This window comes from Phyllostomus discolor, chromosome 8, assembly GCF_004126475.2.
Source record: "Phyllostomus discolor isolate MPI-MPIP mPhyDis1 chromosome 8, mPhyDis1.pri.v3, whole genome shotgun sequence".
Lineage (NCBI taxonomy): Eukaryota > Metazoa > Chordata > Mammalia > Chiroptera > Phyllostomidae > Phyllostomus > Phyllostomus discolor.
In genome coordinates, this window is record NC_040910.2 from 64,197,824 (window position 1) to 64,222,242 (window position 24,419).

The following is a 24,419-nucleotide window of genomic DNA, read 5'->3' on the forward strand; positions in this document are numbered from 1 at the left end:
TCAATAAAACTATATTTTAAAAAACCAACAAAAACCGCTGCCTTGGAGATAAATATTTTCTAGGTCAGTAGCAGACTCTGCTTTACCTCAAAATAACTGAGTCTGCAACTGGAGTGATGGTTCATCAACTGAGGGGCACCTTAGCCATCGCCAAGAGGTTCTGGTAGAGAATGTATCCTGTAGCCTACTCAAGGTAATGCTATTGGCATATATTTTATTTTTACCAAAATGGGTGTCAATTTTTTAAATAACTAAATAAATATAAAAAAGAAATGGGCCTGCTTTTTAAAACTGGGTGGAATGAAATATTTTTTCATGAATTCTGTTGACTATTACAATTAGTGTTATTCTTAACACAATGGCATCTCTTGGGAAATTGATTAGGATACTATAACAATGGGACTCCCAGACCAAGCTAACTTCTTGGACTTTGAAGCCAAATGAAACTTTGGGTGAAAATTAAAAAATAAATTAACAGAGGGAGGGAGATGGTGGCAACGTAGGAGGGAGCAGATTCTACTTTTCCCTACACATGGGAGAAAAACCTAGCCAATCTATGGAGGAACAGAGCAAACAGCCAACAGTACCCCAGCAATATGAAAACAGGAGACCAAAAATTGTAGTGGACATTGAAAAATCAGATGGTAAGGAGAGTGCTTCAGGACAATAAGGTCCCGGGGACCAGCACAGGGACCATGGCGGCTACAGCCCCAGGCCTGGCACCTGCTGGGTCTGTCAGGGGGTCCCTGGGAGAGAGCTGGGTCAAGTGCTCCCTCCCTGGCCAAACAAGGATTGAGCAGCACTGGGAGAGACCTGGTTGCCTGAAGTCACAGAGAGAAGAATAAGGACTAAGTGGAAAACACACAGGGGCTGTGAGCACCCAAGGAGTCTACGGACACTGGCTGGGGAGAGTTGAGAGTCGCACTGTGATGGGCCCAGACCCTGATAGTCACCATTTTGGCTGGAAAATTGGGCTGTGAAAGAGGCCAGGCCACTGTATGAATCGGCAGGCTTGAGTAGGAGGAATTTCTCAAAAAGAAAAAGTGAAAAAAAAGACACTGTTTGGGGAATTCTCCTGCAGCAACTGCTCTGGCCTCCTCCTCACCCAGCCGGGCAGCACTCCCTGAGGTGGTGCAGGAAGCCCTGCATGCCCCCATAGCACTGGGAAGGGTGCACTCCGGAACCAGTGAGGCCGGAGGCAGTCTGGCTGACCACACATGCCCGCAACCCAGGGAGAGTGTGCTCTGTGGAAGGCCTCGAGCTCACACCTGTAACCCCAGGGAGAGTATGTTGGGGAAGGCCTGGATCACACACCCAGGGCCCCTGGGAGAGGCGCTAGGCTAGCTCTGGGGAGAGTGCAGGAGGCTGAGTGAGTGCAGAATGGGAAGGGAGAAAAGTCCCTCAGCCTGCTGCAGGCAGCAAGACCAGAAAAAATGGTGTGGCCAGTTTTAAACCAGCAAGAGACTTTTTTAAAGTAATGTTTTATTTTTTAATTTTTAATATTTTTTATCTTTGAATTCCTTTTTCCTTTCTTTCCTTCTTCCTTTTTTATTCCCTCTTTCTTTATTTCCAATATTATCTCTTCTTCCTTCCTTATCCTGCTTCTTTTTTTTAATACACACAAGTGAAACAAAAAAACCTGGAATTATGAAAAGAACAGAGCTGGACCCAAAGAGGGGCATCCCAACAGCTGAGACAGTGAGACAAATTTCACTTTGCTATTACAGAGAACCTGCAAGTTATGGCATATTTGTATTATTATTATTTTCATCATTCTTACATCTTTTATTTTAATAGTATTTTTGTATCCCTCTTCTTTCTGTTTAGTCTTCTTTGCTTGGCTGGTTATATTATATTGTTTGACAGGTTTCCCCTGTTCTCTCTTTCATAGTGTATTGCTAATTTACTGTCCTTCACTTGTGTTCCATTAGCACACTACTCAAGGTCCTATACTCTCTATTCTTGTTATCTAGATCACATAGATTCTGACATATGATTTTTGCTCTAATATTATTGTAAGTAATAGCTGTTCTATACAATTGGAAATACTACACAACACCCCTCCCAGATCTTAGCTCACTTCACAGTTTTCTGAACTCTATTACTGTAGTGGTTAATTCTATTGTATCACATACTACATCTATTTTCTATCCTTTACTTTTACCTTACCTCAGAATCTGATCTCCAATAACATCCAACAAACAACCCTTAAGACCCAAATCACAACCCTTCCCTCCCCAACAAGAGTCTTAACTTCTTTCCATTCTTTCTAAAAAGTGGCTAGTTGGGTGGAATATCATGGTTAACAGTATACATAGCCAAAGGATCTCCTATCCCTTCTCTATGAGCTGCTACTGTAAATATCATAGAATACTCTCTTGCTGTTTTAAACTATTTTGCCTTCCCCCTCCAACTGATAACAAAAAAGAGTAGTTAGAAGCTGTGAACACCAGGATACCCACTGGAAGAGGAAACCCAACAACAAAGGAACCACCAACACATAACAACAGAAGAAAGTGAAAGAGGGCGTGGAAACCACACTAACCTCAACCCAGGACCTATCTGGACATAAAGCTAAATGGGGGAGAAATTACCAAGAACAAACAACTGAACAAGAGCAAGAGAGAATCCTCAAAACCTTGTACACATGGAAGAACCAGCTTCAACGCAACCTGCCCTCACCAGCACAACAAAATACAAGAGGTGGTGGACAGAGTGACCCTCAGTTAACTAGCTGGAGGGAAGGCACCACCAAAGAAAGACCCAACAACAATCAAAACCCAAAGACAAACACAAAGCCAACTTAAATGACAGCCCAACACTGGTGACCTGGGGAGATCAAGGAGACTGTACCACTGAAACTCACAGGTCTTCTACAATGCAAGTTTACACCATAAACCCAGGGAGTCAGAAAAGATCAAGTTAAGAAGCAAAGGCTAACAAGAAGAGTCGCACAAACAATGGGAAGACAAAGAAACAGTCCCCAAATGAAAGGAAAGGAGGAAGCCTCAGAAAGAATGCTAAATGAAATAGAGGCCACTCAACTATCAGATATTGAGTTCAAACCAATGATTATCAGGAAGCTCAATGAGCTCACACTAGAAACTACAGGAAAACTACAATGAGCTCACTGCAAAGTATATCAACATGAAAAGGGAAATAGAAACTATCAACAAGGGCCAAGAGGAAATGAAGAATGCAATTTCTGAACTGAAGAACACAGAAGGAATGAAAAGCAGGATTGATGGATCAGAAAATCAGATCAGTGAGCTGGAGGACAAAGTAGAAAAAAAAACACTCAGAATGAGCAAGAAGAGGGAAAGAAGCTCAGAAAGAAAGAAGAGGTATTAAGAGAAATGCAAGACAATAGGAAACATAATAATGTCCATATAATAAGGATACTAGAAGGAGAAGAGCAAGGGATAGAAAACCTATCTGAAGAAGTAATGATGGAAAACTTCCCTAATTTGATGAGAGAAAATGTCACACAAATTCAGGAAACACGGGGAGTCCCAATCAAGAGGAACCCAAAGAGGCCCACTTCAAGACACATCATAATTAAAATGGCAAAATTCTAAGACAAAGAGAGAATCTTAAAGGCAGAAAGAGAGAAACAGGACGTAGCATACAAGGGAGCCCCAATAAGACTAGCAGCTGACTTCTCAATGGAAACATTCCAAGCCAGAAGAGAATGGCAAGAAATATTCCAAGTAATGAGAACCAAAGGCCTGCAACCAAGGCTGTTTTACCCAGCAAGCCTCTCAATCAAGATAGAAGGCCAAATAAGGAGCTTCCCAGATAAAAGAAGTCTAAAAGAATACACCTCCACCAAACCCACTCTGCAAGAGATGCTAAAGGGACTGCTTTAAGGAAAGGAAGGAAAAGAGACAGAGAGAGAGAGAGGAACACACGTACATAATGGCAATGAATAAGTACCTAAATGTAAATGGATTAAATGCTCCAATCAAAAGACATAGAAGAGCTGAATGGATAAGAAAGCATGACCCACACATATGCTGCCTACAAGAGACCCACCTCAGGACAAAAGACCCACACAGACAGAAAGTGAAGGGCTGGAAGCAAATTTTCCAAGCAAAAAAACGGGAGAAAAAAAACCAGGGTAGCAATACCCATATCAGAAAAAGTAGGCTTCAAAAAAAGGACCATAAAAAGAGACCCAGAAGGTCACTTCATAATACTCAATGGAAGAATCCACCAAGAAGACATAAACATTGGAAATATATATTCACCCAACATAGGAGCCCCCAAATACATAAAGAAAATCTTAGAGGACTTCAAGAAAGATATTGACAGCAACACAATTATAGTGGGGGATTTTAACACCCCACTGTCAAGAATGGACAGATCATCCAAACAAAATATCAACAAAGACACTGTGGCATTGAACAATACCCTAGATGAAATGGACTTAACTAATATATATAGAGCCCTCCATCCCAAAGAAGCTAAATACACATTCTTTTCAAATGCACATGGAACATTTTGAAAGATAGACCACATGATAGGACACAAAACAAGCCTCAACAGCCCTGATTGATGTGGCTCAGTGGATTGAGTGCTGGCCTGTGACCCAAATGTGCTGGTTTGATTCCCAGTCAGGGCACATGCCTCCGTTGCGGGCCAGGTCCCCAGTAGGGGGTGTGAGAGAGGCAACCACACATTGTTGTTTCTCTCCCTTTCTTTCTCCCTCTCTTTCTCTTTTCCCTTCTGTCTAAAAATAAATAAATAAAAATTTTTAAAAACAAGCCTCAACAATTTCAAGAAAACTGAAAAAAAATCATATCAAGCATTTTCTGTGAACATAAGGGACTGAAACTAGAAACCAATACCAAGGGAAAAAAAAAAAACCCAGAACACTCAAAATCATGGAGCATGCTATTAAACAATGAATGGGTCAAGAATGAAATTAGGGAAGTATGGAGGGGCTCTGCCCATAGCGCTCCCTTGGCCACCACAGATGAGAATAAGTCTACCAAGACATCATCTGCTTGGGGAGGAAAGGTGGCTGATTTCTCAAAGGAGAAGGGCCAACAGACTTTTCCTCAATGGGCTTTTATTAGGTTTGTTAGTACAGGAATATAGGTAAAGTTCATTAATCATTGTCAGTCAGTAAGGATCAAACAATAGATAACATACAAAGAACTTGGAGGGCCTATTTTGACTCAGGGTCAGATAGCTAATGAGCCATAAAACTTTGAGGAACAAACTCATTTCTTGCTTGTCATTTAGTTGACCCTTATCATTTAATTGAGAGCATGCTAAACAACACAGTTTTCACAGGATTTTACATATTCTTTCTTAGGACTGATTGCCTGGGGAACCCGCCATTTCCAGCACTGGGCTTCAGCACCCTCTGTCATTGTTTCAGGCTTAAGGCAGGCAGGGGAAGTAAGGAACATTTCAAAAAACAACCTAACTGTATGCCTACAAGAACTTGAGGAACAACAACAAAGACATCCCAGAGCAAGTAGAAGGAAGGAAATAACTAAGATCAGAGCAGAATTAAATAACATAGGGACTAAAAGCACAGTTCTAAGGATCAATGAATCCAGGAGCTGGTTCTTTGAAAAGATAAACAAAATTGACAAGCTTTTAAGCAGGCTCATCAAGAAAAAAAGAGGGCCCAAATAAACACAATCAGAAATGAAAAAGAAGAGATTACAATTGATACCACAGAAATACAAAGGATTGCAAGAAATTACTATGAAGAACTGTATGCCAAGAAACTTGAAAACCTAGGTGAAATGGACAAATTTCTAGAAAAATATAATCTTCCAAAATTCAGTGAAGAAGAAGCAGTAAACCTGAAGAGACCAATAACAGCAGATGAAATTGAAGCAGTAATCAAAAAATTCCCAACACAAAAGCCCTGGACAAGATAGTTTCATAGGAGAATTCTACCAAGCATTTAAGGAAGAGCTAACTTCTATTCTTCACAGATGATTCCAAAAAATCCAAAATGATGGAAGACACCCAAACTCTTTTTATGAAGCCAGCATCATCCTAATCCCAAAACCAGATAAAGACACAACAGAGAAAGAAAACTTCAGACCAATATCGCTGATGAACATAGATGCTAAAATCCTCAACAAAATATTGGCAAACTGCATCCAACAATACATTAAAAAGATCATACACCATGACCAAGTGGGATTCATCCCAGGATGCAAGGATGGTACAATATTCACAAATCAGTAAATGTAATACATCACATAAACAAAAGCAAAGACAAATATCACATGATCATATCAATAGATGTATAAAAAGCATTTGATAAGGTACAGCTTCCATTTATGATAAGAACACTCAGCAAAGTGGGAATAGAGGGAGCATTCCTCAACATAATAAAAGCCATATATGAGAGACCCACAGCTAACATCATTCTCAATGGGCAAAAACTAAAATCTTTTCCACTAAGATCAGGAACAAGACAAGGCTGTCCACTTTCACCACTTCTATTCAATATAGTATTGGAAGTTTTAGCCACAGCAATCAGACAAGAAAAGGAAAAAAAAGGTATACAAATCAGAAAGGAGGAAATAAAACTGTCATTGTTTGAAGATGACATGATAGTGTACATAGAAAATCCTATAGCCTTGGCCAAAAAACTGCTCAACCTAATAAATGAATTTGGCAGAACAGTGGGATACAAAGTCAATATCCAGAAATCAAAGGTATTTTTGTATACCAACAATGAAACAGCAGAAGTAGAAATCAAGAAAAAAATCCCATTTGATATAGCAAAAAGGAAAATAAAATACCTAGGAATAGACCTAACCAAGGAGGGAAACACCTGTATTCAGAAAACTACACAACACTGAAGAAAGAAATCAAGGAAGACACAAACAAATAGACACATATACTATGTTCATGGATCAGAAGAATTAACATCATCAAAATGTCCATTCTACTCAAAGCAACATACAGATTCAATGCAATACCTATTAAAGTGCCAATAGCATATTTCAGAGACATAGAATAAACACTTCAAAAATTTATATGGAACCTTAAATGACCCCAAATAGCTGGTGCAATTTTGAGAAAGAAGAGTAAAGTAGGAGGGATCACAATACCTGATACCACACTATTACAAAGCCAATCAAAACAGCCTGGTACTAACATAAAAACAGGCACATGGACAATGGAACAGACAGAGAGCCCAGAAATAAACCCATGTCTCTAAGGTCAATTAATATTTGACAAAGGGGGGAGAAGCATAAAATGGAGTAAAAATAGCCTCTTCAACAAATGGTCTTGGGAGAACTGCACAGTTACATGCAAAAAAATGAAACTTGAGCACCAACTTATACTGTACACAAAAATAAATTCAAGATGGATAATAGATTTAAATATAAGCCATGATACCATTAAAGTCCTAGAGGAAAACATAGGTAGGAAAAGCTCAGATATTTCATGCAGCAACATTTTTACTGATATGTCCCCTATAGCAAGGGACATAATGGAAAGAATAAACAAATGGGATTTCATCAAAATAAAAAGCTTCTGCACAGCTAAAGAAAACAGTATTAAAATAAAAAGAGAACCAACTGTATGGGAAAACATATTTGCCAATGATACCTCAGACAAGGGTTTAATGTCCAAAATATACAAAGAACGTACACAATTCTACTCGAAGAAGAGGAGCAACCCAATTAAAAAATGGGCAAAGGACTTGAACAGGCACTTCTCCAAGGAGGACACACAGAGGATCCAGAGACAGATGAAAAGATGTTCAGTATTGCTAGCTATCAGAGAGATGCAAATTAAAACCACAGTGAGATACCGCTTCACAGCAGTCAGAATGGCCATCATAAACAAATCCACAAACAACAAGTGTTGGAGAGGTTCTGTAGAAAAGGGGACCCTAGTGCACTGTTGGTGGGATTGCAGATTGGCACAACCACTATGGAAAACGGTGTGGAATTTTCTCAGAAAACTAAAAATAGATCTGCCTTTTGACCCAGCAATTCCACTGCTAGGATTATATCCTAAGAACTCTGAAACACCAACCCAAAAGAACCTATGCACCCCAATGTTCATAGCAGCACAATTTACAATAGCCTAGTGATGGAAGCAACCTAGGTGCCCATCAATAAATGAATGGATCAAAAAACTATGGTACATTTACACAATGGAATTCTGTGCAGCAGAAAGAAAGAAGTGCCTACCCTTAGTGACAGCATGGATGCAACTGGAAAGCATTGTGCTAAGTGAAATAAGCCAGGCGGTGAAAAAAAAAATACCATATGATCTCACCTTCAGCAGGAACCTAAACAACAAAACAAGCAAACAAACAAAAATATAACCAAAGACACTGAAATAGAGAACAGGCTGGCAGTGACCAGATAGGAGAGGGTAGGGAATTTCAGGGGAAAAGGGGAAGGGTTTACAGGAGCAAGTATAAAGGACACATGGATAAAAACTAGGGATGGGTGGAAATGGGAGCAAGGTGGGTGGGCTGGGATGGGAGTAAAAGGCAGAAAACTGTATTTGAACAACAATTTAAAATTAAATTACATTAAATTAAATTAAAAAATAAATTAACTTTGGGGACAGTCTTAAAGGTGTTTGGTTTTGTGCATTTAGACCTTTCTGTCCCCAACCATCTGACATTCACCATATGACATTATTTAAATTCAGATAATAAAATTATTGTTGAAGAATTTTTTATAACAAGAATTTCATTAAATGTATTTTATTTCACTAAAATTCCTAAGAATGTCCACTATGTGTGTTGTGTACACACAATATAAAAGCTCACTAGGATTTAGGGTTTTTAAGTGGTGTTTTTTAAGTGTTACTTCATGTATCTTTTGCCAACACCTCAGTGAAATAGCTTCACACACACACGTAAGCCATGAAGATGAAGACTGAACAACACAAAAACTCAGACTGATGCACAACCTACTATAAGACCTGTGAGTAATCTTCACTATCTGTAAGGGCAGGGGAACCTTGGTAACACATTTAGCTTTTCATTTTTCATGAAGTCAGAGTGTTGAAGAATCAGCCAGTAATCCCTGAAATAACTCTAGGTGTATTCTGTATTTTTATGTTAAAAATTAGATGATAAGAGATAAGACCATAAAGTTGATTAATAATTAATATTTGAATGAATGACTTTATAATCAAGTTAACAAAAGCAGAAACCAAAACGGGCTATTTAATTATTTGATAGTTTAACTTCATAGAAATCATAAATGTCTACATATCAAACACACCATGCAGGAAATATAAAGGCAAGGGCCAAATTGTAAAAGTAAAAACCACAAATATAACATATATGACACATGTAATGGGAAAGGATTGACTTTTAAATATAAGAACACATACATTAATTTAAAAAACAGCAGAAAAAGTGGACAAACATATGAACAGGTAGTTCACAAAAGGAGAAAAATATGGATATATTGATCCATAAATTCTAGCAAGTGTGCTTTTAGGGGTTCTATCACATTGGCAGAGATTGAGAGGAGTCACAATGGCTACTTGGTGTGCAAGGCAAGGAAATGCACACTCACTTATTGTAGGAAATAGGCACAACTTGTCTGAAGGGCAGTTTCGCTGCAGTTGTCAAAACCTTGAATAAAGGCAGACCCTTTGGTGATGTCTAAATAGTTATTCAGTTGTTCATCACAGCATTGTTTAGTGTCATGGGAAAATGTTCAAGTTTAAAATTAAAAAGCAAATCACATAACTATGTACAGTGTGATCACTTTCCATTTGAAAAAGTGGTAACAATTTTGTGCACTTTTAAAATGTCTCCTTGGTACTATTTTTGAATTCCTGGATCTTCTAATGTGAACATGAATTTCAGAGGAAAGTAAATGTTTATTTAAAAAACTCTGGTACAACACATGTTATATGTAGTGTATTCATCATACCAGCATCAACACACCATATGTGGCCAAGTGGAGCCACGGGGCTAGTGAAGGTACTTGTACAAATCTAGGAGCTGGGCTGCACAGCTCAGGTAGGACAGAGGGCAAGGGGAAGACAGTCTCCATTCAGACCAAAGAGCTGAGTGTGTTGGAGGTTATGTGCACTGCCAGAGAGAAGCCCCTATTTGGCTGCCCTTTTTCCCTCCCTGATACTTTGTCATGGAAGAATAGTTAATATTCAACCTTGCACATCACCACAATTTTGTTTGTTTGTTTAGAATCTGACATAAAAATGTTTTAAAAAACACTAAAATTTCACCCCTGCCCCAACTTGTTCCACAATGTAATTTCTCTATAGTCCTATAAAGAGTGAATCTCAGCCCTGGCTGGCGTAGCTCAGTGGATTGAGCACGAGCTGCGAACTAAAGTGTTGCAGGTTTGATTCCCAGTGAGGGTACATGCCTGGGTTGCAGGCCATGACCCCCAGCAACCGCACATTGAAGTTTCTCTCTCTCTCTATGTCCCTCCCTTCCCTCTCTAAAAACAAATAAATAAAATCTAAAAAAAAAAAAAGAATGAATCTCAACCTATTATTTAGATTGCAGTATTTTGGGGGCATATATGTGGAAAAGTGGATGTAAAGTTGTTTATTTATTTTCCTTCACAGTCTTCCCAGAAGGGTTTCCTTCATTGATGTTTTGTTACATTGTTGACTTTGAATGCCATACTTGATAACGAAAACATTAATGTGTGTTTTTTTCAATCAAGTAGGAAGTTGATATTATTTTGTGTTGTCAACAAAGGATGAAGCTACATTTGGATAAGGCCATCGCCCAGCTTGCGTAAGTGCTTTTCCTCTCCATACAACATAAAGTCTACCACAAAACTCTGCTTGTGTTCTGCCTCCCACTTAGATTCCTCTCAGCTCCTTATATAAGAATGTCTTATACATGGATACACGAATACACACATACATGTACATACATTGTTATTTCGAGGTAAGATGAATACTCAGAGTGCTTGCTTCAAATTTTTACTTAAAAACATAATCTTAGATGCCATGGGAAGGATTTCTGCCCTAACTTACAGGATGACTAAGATTTCTTTTAACTCCAAAAACTTATTTCTTCAATAAGAGATTGACTTGTGTATGTCCATCCCAAGAGTTAGAAGAGTAAGAAATTGGGCTTCACTTTTATGTTTGTTTTCCATATCTGCTTAAGGACTCAGCCTTCCCTGATTTCCCAGCACATCCTGGTCCATGCACATTTCTGCTCTGGTCACACCATCTCAACATTCATTGCATCTATTGCATCATAATTGCCTACCCACCTTATTATCTAAAAGAATACACATTCCTCCTTTCTCAGCACTAGTAGATCCAGGAGACTAGAGCAAGGGGAGCAATAATCAAAGTGAGGTCTTGAGTAGTGACAATAGCTGTCAACTAGGAGAAGTATGGCTGGGGCTGCTGCCTGACATGAATAGATCAATGTTCATTCAGTTACAGCCAAGGGAAGAAGTCGTGTTGATGCCACACAAAGGAAACAATGATTCTGCTTATACTAATGTTATCAAGGATTATGTGTAATATACCCAAAGTAATAAGCATTTTAAAGGTGTTGTGACTTCTTCCTTAGTTTGCCCACCCTACCTATCAAGATTGATGCTATATTGGTGGGTGAAGTTTAGATGCCTGAGATATCTCTGGAACTCTGATTTGAAAGACTCTTTAATTCAGGAATTTATGACAATAGGTAAAAGATTAAGTAAGGATGACTCACTGCTCATGGTATGTTTAACTGCAACTTACTTAAGCTATAAATACAGGGCAGTATAGTTCTAATATTAATATCTGGTTTCTGCTCCCTAGGAATTTCAGAAATACAGTTTGGTGTGATTCAAAGAACTGTTTCTGTTCTCGGTCCCCATTACACATGGTCTCAGAGCTGGCCCTAGTACAGGCCTTTGCAGACAGTCCTGCTCTTGCGTGTGCTCTTGTTTGGACTCTGGTTGTGAGCCTTTAAAGAGCTTGGCTTTCCTTTAGTACACTGTGGGCAAAATGCCCACCTCATTTCCTGGGGTGGCTTCCTCAGGATGTGTGGGGGCCTGAATCCCCAATGCGGTGACTGGGCTTGGTCCAGCCAAGGTCATGGCAGGAGGGTTTTTCAACTCCACTTGCCTTAGAAGAAGCACTTAGTTTGGATCTTAGCTGAAAATGGAATCTCCTTAGGCATCAACATGGCAGCCAAGATGTTCCCATCTTGGGCTATAAAGTAGGTTGGTGGGGTGCTGCCACCTCTAGGTTGTCCTTAGGAGATTCTGAGGGTGGGCTGGAGGGACCAGGAAAGGAAACCTATGGGGCATCTTGGTCTCAGACAACAAATGAGAAAAGCCTTCTAATTCTTTAGTCTCAACCAATACCTTGAAGTAAGGCAGAACGGAGGCATAGCAAGGGGAAGAAGCCTTGTTACCTTTCATCTTTAGCACATGTATACTATTTTAGAATTCACAAAATGCAGATGACCTGTATGCTGCTACCCTCATTTCTACTTTACAAATAATAATATTAAAGAGATCTGCCAGGTCAAGTGACTTACCCAAGGGCAGAGGCTCAGTTAAAGGGAAGCTGCAGCTAGAATTAGTCTATTTAGATCAGTGCAGCCTTTATTGAGTGGCTCCTCCATGCTAAGACAATTTTTGGGTTCAGGGAATACAAAAGTGATTAAGATCATCCAGATGTCTGCTTTTGCAAATACTGTCTAAGTGCTAATGACTTCCAAAATTGTATTACTAGCCTAGAACTTTCTCCCAAATTCCAACAACCTGCTTGGTACCTCCACTTGGATATTTAATGGACACTCAAGCTCAATATGTCAGCTGAACTTCTGTCCTTTTCCCCAGTCAACTCACCCACAGCCTAGCCCACCTTAGTTGAGAGAATTCTGCTACTCCAATTACTGACCTTCAGCTTTTTTTTTTTCTTTCTCATGGATGTCCAGTCTGCCAGGAGATTCTCTTGGGTCCATCTTTAAAACATATTCAGGATCTAAGCACTTCTCACCTCCTTCACTGCCACCCCCCAGTCCAAGCCCCTGCCATCTCTCACCTGCATAACTGCACCTGTCTGCTCATGGCCCTCCCTGCCCCCTTCAGTCTGTTTTCAACCCAGCACCAGAATGATGCTCTGAATTGTGAGTCAGTCACTTCTCACTTCACCAGAAGGAAAACCCAATGCCTCTCAATGTCCATCAAGGCTCTGCATGATCCCGTTCTCCTCCACCAAGCCTTTGCTCCAATATGGCCTTCCCAAGGAGTCCCACTCAACTGTCATCACTCACACTATTTGAAATCATCACTTACACTCCTGGTCCCCTTTTCCTGCTTTGTTTTTTGCAATGTCCTGCTAACAGACTACATGATTTGCTTATTCTTTATGAGTATTGACTGTGTTCTCCCAGTTAAGATGCACACTTCTTCAGGAAAGAGATGTTTACTTTGTCACATTCCAGGCTTCTAGAATTGTCTGGTGTGTAGTGGGCACCCAATTATTATTTGTTGAATTAACTCCTTCATGAGTGAAGCTATGGCTCACCTTTCCCCGATGCCCATGCTCCAGGCCTGTCTTTTTGGTAGGGAGCTGCCAGGCCTCCTTCCTGCTTGACAGGGCAGGATACGTCATGCATCTCACAGCTCAGGAGGGTGGCCTGGTGCCCATCCATTCCTGATTTTTTTTTAAACAGTCTGATTCCTGCTCTGGATGCTAATCTTGACTTGTGGCTTCTATCTCCTAGACAACTTCTTGACCTTGCATGACCACAAACTGAGGCCACCTAAAGACAGAGAGAAGCCAGGCTATACATGCTTATAACTTCTTGTTCAAGAATGGAGGACAAAGGGATTAGGATGTAGAAGTGGGAAAGGAAGATGGAAAGGGAGGCACAGATGTGGACAGCTTACATTAAACCAGTGTCCTATCTAGAACAATTGGTGTTTTAGGAAGAGGAGCTGCTGTCCTGTTTACCTACACCTCTTCTCTCCACCATGTGGAAGGGGCATTTTGGGCAGGGGTCTCATCACTCACATGTGTGTATATCTCTGGGGCAGGCTCCTTTCAGTGGGAAGGTTGGACATTGTGTGAAGGAGGAGGGACCAAAGAGCAGTAATGGGTGGGTCCCACACAGAAGAGCAATTACTCTTCCTCTTATGAACTTGTGGTCCACATTTGGAGCTCCATTTCCTCCCTCTGTGCTACAGAGCGAACAGAGCGGCACAGCACGAGCTGGAGAAGGACCTGGGCGATAAACAGAGGGCTTACCAAATTGATGACAAATGCCACCATCTGCGAAACACATCGGATGGCATCAGTTACTTTTGCGGAGTGGAGAGAGTCGATGCGACGTAAGTCGGGCGCACACCTCTTGTGTGATTGTGATGTTATTTAACTTGTTCTCCCTTCTTTCAACATGATGCAACCTACAGGTTAAAACAGAAGACATGGGTAGATGTGGAAAGTAACAGACACACCCACTTTGAACTAGTCTTAGTAAGCTTGAGTGTTCTGCAGTCAGGCCTTGAGACTTACATCCTGCATTCTTTTGGAAAAGAATACCTGTTATTCACATTTCTGCCTATGGAAATAGCAGCTGTTTGATGTAGAAAACCTAGAAAACACAGACAAGCATAAAGAAAAGTGTTGCCTGTGTCTGATGCCCTGGACTCACTGGTGTACTTACCAGTTTTATTACCACTAATGGTTATACCTTCCTGGTTGGGGGTATTTGCCAGGCACTTCCATGCAATCTTGGGTTCATGGTCTTATAGTCGTTCCCTTTTAAAATAACCAACTTGATTCAGGGGAATTTCACTTATAATAAATACATTCAGTGAGAGTGTACATTTTGATAAACCTTGACAAATTTCTATGCCTATGGAACTGTGACCACAGTTAAGATAAAGAATATTTTTATCTCCCCAAAAGCTCCCGTGTGCTCTTTCCCAGATTCATGCTCCCTTCCCCTTGTAACATGAACCTCAAATGGATTCTCTTCTCTGGAGCTGATCACCCCGTAAGCAGTCCCCTCTCTTAGCACTCCTGTAGTGGGAGCAACAGATAGACCAGTGTTGACTTTTAGATTCTGCAGGTGTGAATCAGATTCAGACACTACATGTCATAAGTGGTCCCCATGCAATCAATGCCTCTCACCTGGCTTGAGGTGAGCAGGAAGTATTTTCCTCTGCTCCTTTCAAGGACAAGTTAGACTGGGGTGGAACCATGTATTCTGACCACTTAGCTCTCCATAAAGGGCCTCCTCTATTTCCACCATGAATTCTTAGCCAGTGCTTATAGAATGACAGGGTATGGACTCTGTAGGTGTTATTTTAGGTCATCAGGGCCTGAGCTAAAACCTCTAGCCAACAGTAAGAGTCTTGTTTAGTATCCTATTTCACCAGCAAGTAAATAAATGTCACCCATAAGCCTACCACTCAGAGATGCCAATGTTAACAACTAACCATTAGTGCTTCAAGTACCTTTCCACACGTGTAGATATTGATTTATGTTTTTAAATAATGGTATTTCATGCATGCTGTTTGCATAGTATGTCTGATTTTTCACTTCATGATATATCCAAAATATTGTGGAAATATTCTTCTGCAACATCAGTTTGCATGCCATATGGATTACTTTTTAAAATGTACCACAATTTACTCAATTTTACTTTGGGCATTTAGGCTGTTTCCAGTGTTTCAGGGATTGGCATAAATATTGCTGAGAATGACTATCCTCACATACACATCTTTGGGATCCTCATTTCCTTAGGGTAAATCTCTGTAGTGTTTGCTTCATCGGCACACACATTAACATTGAAACAGCAGACAGTTAGCATGGCCCCTATGCAAGGATGATGCAGAAACTCATAAAGTGTTCCTGTGGTATTTTTAGTGCTGAGGATGTCATGCACAACAGTGACTATAGTTGATACTGTATTGTATATCTGAACATTGCTAAGAGTGTAGATCTTAAAACTCTCATCACAAGGAAAAAATTTGTAATTATGTGTGGTGATGGATGTTAACTAGACTTATTGTGGTAATCACTTTGAAATATATACATATAAGGTGAGACCCCCCCAAAACCAGAACTTATTTATAAAAAATTGTGTATTTATTCTTACATGTTTAAACTTTAGTCACCTTCAAAGTATTCTCCATTTGAGGTGATACACCTATCAAGATGTTTTTTTCACTGTTGAAAACAGTTTTTGAACTCATGGATTTTGATATCTTTTAGTGCTTCTGTCGTTTTTTGCTTCACCTCTTTCATATCGGCAAAACGTTTCCCTTTGAGGACTTTTTTCATCAAGGAAAAGACCAAAAAGAAGTAGCTCAGGGTGAGATTGGGTAAATAAGGAGGGTGGGGCATGGGGGTCATGCCATTTTTGGTCAAAAGCTGCTGATCACTCAGCATGGTGTGGGCAGGTGTTCTTGTAAATCGCCCATCAAGAAATGGACAGACTTCTGGCCAAGATGGAGGCATAGGTAGACACACTGTGCCTTGTTACACAACCAAAAGAAGGAAAACAACAAATTTAAAAACAAAAAAAAACACAACCAGAACTGACAAAAAATCAAGCTGTATGAAAGTCCAACAACCAAGAAGTTAAAGGAGAGATATTCATCCAGACTAGTAGGAGGGGCAGATATGGGCAGCTGGGTGGAGAGGACTCATGGTAAGGTGGTGGCTGGCAGAGCAGGTGATTCCACATTTGTGGGTGGAACAACTGGGGAGTGAGACAGACGTCACAACCTAGAGTTCCAGCACAGGGAAATAAAGCCTCAAAACCTCTGGCTGAAAAAACCTGTGGGGGTTGAGGTGATGTGAGAAACTCCCGGTCTCATGAGAGAGTTTGTTGGAGAGACACACAGGGTCCTAGAACATACACAAACCCACTCACCTGGGAATCAGCACCAGAAGGGCCCAATTTGTTTGTGGGTAGTGGCAAGAGTGACAGAAAGCTGATAGAGAGCTGAACAAGTGGCATTGTTCCCTCTCTGACCCCTTCCCCCACATACAGCACCACAATGCAGCAATGTGGATTGGCCCACCCTGGTGAATACCTATGGCTCTGCCCCATACTATGTAACAGGCACACCAAGACAAAAGAAATGGCCCAAATGAGAGAACAGATCAAAGCTCCAGAAAAAAAATACAACTGAGCAATGAAGAGATAGCCAACCTATCAGTAGCACAGTTCAAAACACTGGTAATCAGGTTGCTCATAGAGTTGGTTGAGTATGGTCATAAAACAGTTAAAAATGAAGCCTATAAAAAGTAAAATAAAGGAAAATAAACAGGGAACCAATAGTGATGGGAAGGAAATCAGGACTCAAATCAATGGTTTGGAGCAGAAGGAAGAAAGAAACATTCAACCAGAACAGAATGCAGAAACAAGAATTCAAAAATATGAGGAGAGGCTTAGGAACCTCCAAGACAACTCCAAGACATCTCCTTAAAGATAAGGAGACAATCTTAAAAGCAGCAAGAGAAAAGGAGATAGTTACCTACAAAGAAGTTCCCATTAGACTATGAGCTGATTTCTCAAAAGAAACCTTGCAGGCAAGAAGGGGCTAGGAAGAAGTATTCCAAGTCATGAAAGGCAAGGACCTGCATCCAAGATTACTCTATCCAGCAAAGCTTTCATTTAGAATGGAAGGGCAGATGAAGTGCTTCCCAGGTAAGGTCAAGTTAGAGGAGTTCACCATCACCAAGCCCTTATCATATGAAATGTTAAAGGTAGTTATTTAACAAAAAGAAGATAAAAAATATCAAAGGTAAAATGGCAACAAACTCACAACTATCAACAACCAAACCTAAAAAAGAAAACAAACAAAAAAAACCAAACTGAGTAAATACTAGAACAGGAATAGAATCAGAGAAATGGAGATCACATGGAGGGTTATTAGTGGGGGAACTGGAGGGGGAGAAAAGGGGAAAAGGTACAGGTTTTCTACCTCCTAAATGGTAGGTAGAAAGTAGACAGGGGGAAGTTAGAATAGTATAGGAAATGTAGAAGCCAAAGAAGTTATGTGTATGACCCATGAAAATAAACTAAAGGGTAGAGGGAATGTGGGTAGGATGGGGTGTGCAGGGAAGAGGGGAATAAAGAGGAAAAGATGGGACAACTGTATCACCATGATCAATAAAATATATTAAATAAATAAATAATAAATTTAAAAAAGAAAAAAGAAATGGACAAACATGTTGAAAGAGTCTTCAAAAAATCATTGAAGCCAAAAGCAGCCTCTCACAATGACACCAGCTGGTACACTGATACAAATCAGTTCCTAGAATGCTCAGCTAGCAGAGGAAGCCTATACTACTAGAAGCCTACCCTCCAGAAGATAATCCTGGGGTTTGTTTTAGGTCCTATGTTGTATATCGAATCAATATGTTGTATACTTAAAACCAATACAATGTTAGGTGTCCATTATACCTCAATAAAAATATTTCTAGAAGTGGCATTTCTGGGTCACACACATTTAAAAGGATCTTGGTGTTTGTTGACCTCTTACCCTCCAACATGGTCAGACCAATTCAGAATTCCTACCTGCAGAATATGAGAGAATCTTTCTCTAGACATACTCACCAGCAAATCAGTATTCTCTTCATTCTTTGCTTTTATAATACAATGGTTATTTGTGTGTTGTTGTTTTCATTACTTCTTTGATTATTTCTACAGTGGAATATTTTTATAGGTTTATTAAGTTAGTGTGACACATTTATATGCACTTTCACACTCTTACCCTTCACCGATCGTCTTCCCCCTCAAGTTGGTGGAGGAGTTAATTTATGCTTTGGGTTTATAGAAAATTGATTAACAGTGAAATAAGGAGCAATGAAGAAATCAGCTTTAAAATCAGCTTTTCTCTGATGTTTATGCTGTGTGCAAGAAAACCAAGATCAGTGACTCGGTTCTCTTGAACAGGATGAATGATTGCTTACAGATCATCTAGGCCAGTTCATCATTGTCACCATTGTCTGGTTCTGCTTCCTTTTTCCAGGGTCTCAGTGCCTGAGTCCTGGGCCAAATTTACAGATGACAACATTCTTCGATCTCAGAGTGAACGAGCAGCCTCAGCCAAACTAAGAGATGACATTCAAAATCTCTTGGTTGTGACTGCCAATGAGATGTGGAATCAGTTCAACAAAGTAAATGTGGCTTTCACTAATCGCATTGCTGAGACTGCAGATGCTAAAAATAAGATTCAGATTCACTTAGCAAAGGTAAGTCAGGCACCGGTGGTACCCTTAGCTGACCTGGATGGATAGGGCAGGGGCTCTGGGACCACAGATCTGTCACCACTCCTGGAGAGATGCCAGAAGGCACCCAGCCTCTTGGCCATACAGACTAAGAGAAATTAAAAGCAGTACAAAGTGCACCATTTATTTTAGCAAAGTAGCCAGGTGTCAAATTGAAATTGGAATCTACTGGTTTTGGGAACACAAAGGATGCACTATGTAATAAAGTGTCCTTGTATTTTTAACAGAAACAAAAATATTATTAAAGCATAACTAGGAAGTATATTTATTATTAGAACACATGGCAAGAATGTCTTCTGCTAAATTATTTCAGGCACTTTTTTTTTTGCCCTAGAATACAAAACCAAATACTGGAAACTTAGGCAATTCAAAGTGACTCTGATATTGAACTTTTTAAGTGCTCTAAGAATAAGAGTTTTACAATGACAGTAAAATGAAGGATTCAATTAGAATTCATGTTTCAAGATAATCAAGGAGCTTTTCTTCTACTTAGTATCAGTCTAGGAGCTCTCTTATTTCTGTGGGTTATGCTGCATGTGTGTCACTCCTTTTTTAGAGAACCTTACAAGTCATTCATGTCACTCAAAGATGATACTACCCAAAAGAGGGCACCATGTTTCCTCGGGGTGGAACAATTTACCTTTCCTTGCATGGTGCTTTCTGTGGGCAGCACATGTTCATTGAGTCAGACAGTGTGCTACTTCCTGTGAAGGGCAGCACAAAGCATAACACGTATTAGGTTGGCCAAAAAGGTCACTAAATGTTTTCCATATGATGGTTCTAGTAGCGCTTAATTGTCTTTAACCTCATTCAAAACAATGTTGTTATACTGTGTGACAACTGTCATATCAGTGTGCATTTTTAAAAACTTATCAAAATTGGTGAATTTTGGTGCAGCCATTTTAATATTGAAGACAGAAGAAAATACACAACATTTTTGACTTTATTATTTCAAGAAAGGTAAAAATGCAACTGAAATGCAAAAAAAAAAAAAAGATTTGTGCAGTGTATGGAGAAGGTGCTGGGACTGATCGAATCTGTCAAAAGTGGTTTGCAAAGTTTCTTGGTACTATTGACATTTGGGCCAAGTAATCCTCTGCTGTGGGGATGTCTTATGCATTGGAAGATGTTTAGCAGCACCCCTGGCCTTTGCCCACTAGAAGCCAATAGCCAGAGATAGCAACATAATAAAAATATCCAAATCAATATAAGTTATTGGTGAAAATGAAAAGTGTGTCTTATTTTACAGAAAAAAACTAAATGGTCTTTTTGGCCAACTGAATAGTTTTTGTTCCCAGAAAGCTTATATTTGTAGAGAAAAAATTCATACATATAAAAGGTCATGAATAATTCATAACAATAGAAAAATTACAAACTGTGGTTGCCAAATAGCAAATACAAGAAGTGTTTTGGGGATTTGGAAGAAGAAGTGAACATTACAGGTGAACATCTGAAACAGAGCTTTAGAGGAAGCCAATCAGGGGTTGAGTTCAGGTTTGTAAAGAGGCCCATTTGGGTGGCATAGTATTGTGTGTTCTGGGAGAGAAGCTTGGAACAGTAGGTTGGAGCCAGACCATAGGGGATAGCTATGGAAAGGTATCCTTTGGGCAGTAAAAAGCCATGTAAAGGCCTTTTAGAAGACAGATGTGATATAGTTGCTTTGTTCCACAAAATTTTGTTTACTTCTACGTTTGTTTGCTAGCGCTACCAAATAAAACTTCTACACTGAAAGGCTTAAACGGCAGGAATACGTTGTCTCGCAGTCTGGAGGCTAGAAGTCCGAGACCAAGGTGTTGGTAGGGGTGGTTTCTTCTGGCCTCTCTCTCAGCTTTGTAGATGGTCATCTTTTCCCTGTCCTCCCTCTGCATGTGTCTTTGTCCTAATCTTCTCTTCTTTTAAGAACACCAGTCACATTGGATTAGACTTAGCCTAATAACCTCATTTTAACTTAGTTATATCTCCAAATACAGTCAAAGTCTGAGGTACTAGGGGCTAGGACTCAAAGATATGAATTTGGGGTAGGGTGGAGAAGAGGATAGAATTCAGCTTATAAAAGCAACATTCAAGGTAGGTGCTTTGGGGACACACACATGAATGACACACTGACCCTTCCAGGTGGGATCTTAGAGTGAGACAAGACATGTATGTAGAAAATGATGAGTTCCAAGGTGTAGAATGAACCCCTTAGAGTGACATAAAATGTTGCTTATTTAGCAGAAGAAGCAGTTGTTTCCAACGGTGAGACACAGGGAGCTCTGGAGCATGGCCTGGTGATAGGAACAGTAGAACGGTTGTTGAAAGCTGATAATTGGAGACAATTCGGAGTGCAGGAGGGTGGGCAAAGCTTGTGTGACAGTTGTAAGAGATTCTGGCTTACACAGTGCCAAATCTGTACCATTGTGAGATCTCTGCAGGGGTAAGGGATGGAGCAGAGGAGTGGTTTGGGGACAATACCCTGCACCAGAAGTGGGGAGCAATAGTTAGAAAAGCAAGTAATTAGGACAGCAGTTGGCCAGAGAAATTCAGCAAGGTGAGTGATTCAGAGAGGGGGGACATCAGAGAGGTCTCATCATTGGCTTTGAGAGCAGTCTCAAGAGGAAAACTGGGGCCAGAGACCTACTACAAAGGCCACCATGAGGTGCAGGGTGTGAGCAAGGCCACTGCTGAGCCTATTGGACCGTGAATGTGAGGAAAGAGCACCAACTGGAAGCATCCAGGTGGAATTGTGTGAGCGAGTTGTGTAAAGACATAAAGTTTTAAAGGAATTGGGTGACACTTGGGTGTGTCTCCAGGCTGAAGGAAAGGGGCAGGGGGAGAGGGAGAGTGATGGGGGGGGGTGGAGAAATGGGAGTGCAGAGGTCAAGGTCACAGGAGAAGGAAGGGTTTTCAGAGCATAGAGGAGGGGCTCACCTCCCAGAGGAGAAATCAGGAAGAGGCCCAGGTTCATGTAGTTTGGGGAAGCTTCTTAAAGAAAAACATAAAATCAGGCCTGCACATTGCCAGGGGCCTTCCCTCTCAAGTGAGACTCCCTAAAGCTTGACCTTGATTTGCTTCAAAACAAATCCTCCACAGGTAGGAAACCCTCTCTGTGAGGTTAGTGAGAAGGGAGAGCTTAAGGGGTGAGTGGACTCCAGCCTCAGGGCCTCACATTTCTCAGAGACATACAGCAGTGTGCTGGTAAATATTTAACAACAGGTGATCTGGGGGGAAAGCTCTGAAGTTGTAGCATTTGCCAATCTGTCATGTAAATCCCTCCCACCCCATCTGATTTACCTGAAGTGGGAGTTGGAAGGTGCATGCAGTCTGCTCTCCTGGGCAATGAGGCTCCCTGGGGGTGGGATGGGGGAGGCATGGGGATGTGAAACAGCAGGTGTGCTCAGTGAGTCCGCCTCCCCACTGGAGAAGGCAGGAGGAAGGGAGCAGGTGGGAAGTGGCAGAGCACCAAAGCCTCAGGCATCTGCTTCTCTCCATGCAGACACTGCAGGAGATTTTCCAGACTGAAATGACCATAGAAGCCATCAAGAAGGCCATCAGGGACAAGTCTGCCTTCCTGAAGGTGGCTCAGACCAGACTGGACGAGCGGACCAGGAGACCGAACATAGAGCTCTGCAGGGACATGGCCCAGTTACGGTGAGGAGAGGGCTCACCCTGGGCAGGAGGGGACAGTCCACCAGCCTGCCTGGCTCTGTGTTCTTCAGGAAAGAGCTTTCTGCCAACATACCAGTGATAAGGAAGTGTACAGTAGTGCTCCCCTATAGGAGTGTTCTTTACAAGTATTGATAATGGGGAGTTAGTGGCTAATGGGTATGGAGTTTTTTTTTTGGTTTGCAATGATAAACAATTCTTGAGATGGATGATGGTGGTGAATACACAACATTGCAAATGCACCTAATGCCACTGAAGTATACACTTAAAAATAATTGAGACGGTAATTTTTGTTATGTATAGTCTGCCATAATTTTTTAAAAAGAAATGACATCAACATTACACACAAACAAGTGATAAACATTAGGCTCATTCAGGGAGCCAAGGTGGATTTTGGTTTCCTCCACCCTTCCCTGGAGGCTTCTGGAGTTTCCAGAACACCTTTCTTATAAGTGGTGGAGTGTGCTGGCCTGCTGTGTACTTCTCAGTGCCAGAGACTTGTCAGGAAAGAGATTTGAGTTACAATTCCACTGACCCCTGTCTGTCTGCTCTCATCCATTGCTCTCATTGGCCTCTTTTTACGGCAGTTAATGTATCTGTCTTGTCATTAAAACCATCCTCATGCCCCTGTAAGCCCTAATGGTCTTTTAGGGTCATTTCAGTTTGTTCTGTTCTCAGCAGAAATTGAGAACAACTGGGCTTCGTCAAGCCCATCTCCCACACACACATGGCAGGAGGAGTCTGACACCTGGTCTCTCTACTCAACACTACATGTATTTTATTATTACTTTAACTGTGAAGAGTCCTTTTAGGATGGGCTTGTGAGTAATTGGGTAAGGTTCCCCCATTCCCCCTCTCCCAATTCTGGGTTCCTTTCTCATTTCCCAGAGCCCACTTCTGCCTTTCCTCTCTGGCCTTCATCATGGCCATTACTGGGTCATTAGTGCTGCTTCACAGAGGCAAGGCCACTGGAGGAACAGGGGCATCACTGGAAACCAGGCTTGGTTCTGGGGGGTGGGAGGCACTGGTCTTACTACCTGGCCCTGCGATAGAATTCCCTTGGCATGCAGACTTTATCCAAATGGTGAAGTGAGTTTGAGCTCCACCAAAGAAACATGTGTGGATTTCCTGAAGGGAAAAGAAAGGGTGATCTTTGTGGGGCCAACAAGGATGAAAATAAGAATAAAGATAGTAATGGAGGTAATAATGACTGCTGCCACCACCTATTGAGCTCATTCTGTGCTGGCCACTGTCCTGAGCACCTCACTTCATTGTTTATCTTCATTTACAAATGAGGAAACTGAGATAGGAGTGGCTTGAGTGACTTGGGCCACGTGGCACCTGGTGGTGAGGAGGAGAGCTGCTCCTGAGTCCCTGCCCAGCTCCCTGCAGAGTGCTCTCCCACCAACCCAACCACTGGCTTCTGCTTCCCCAATCCTCATGATGTGCTGTTTTCACCATTCCCTGTCATGTGTCTGCTCTCATCTGATCATGATGCCCATATGGGGTGAGTCCGCAAAGCACATACTGTGTCCTCATCTCTCTCACAA

General features: G+C 41.0%; 1 protein-coding gene across 1 annotated transcript in view; it reads left to right on the top strand.

Annotated features, from left to right (window-relative positions):
* Window positions 1-24,419, top strand: part of TEKT3 (tektin 3) — a 45,395-nt gene that overhangs the window by 15,311 nt on the left and 5,665 nt on the right. The window contains exons 4-7 of the mRNA XM_028534461.2: window positions 10,674-10,744; window positions 14,160-14,303; window positions 18,966-19,188; window positions 22,700-22,854. Of these exons, the coding sequence (XP_028390262.1) occupies window positions 10,674-10,744; window positions 14,160-14,303; window positions 18,966-19,188; window positions 22,700-22,854 (593 nt within the window). The remainder of the gene's footprint in view (window positions 1-10,673; window positions 10,745-14,159; window positions 14,304-18,965; window positions 19,189-22,699; window positions 22,855-24,419) is intronic.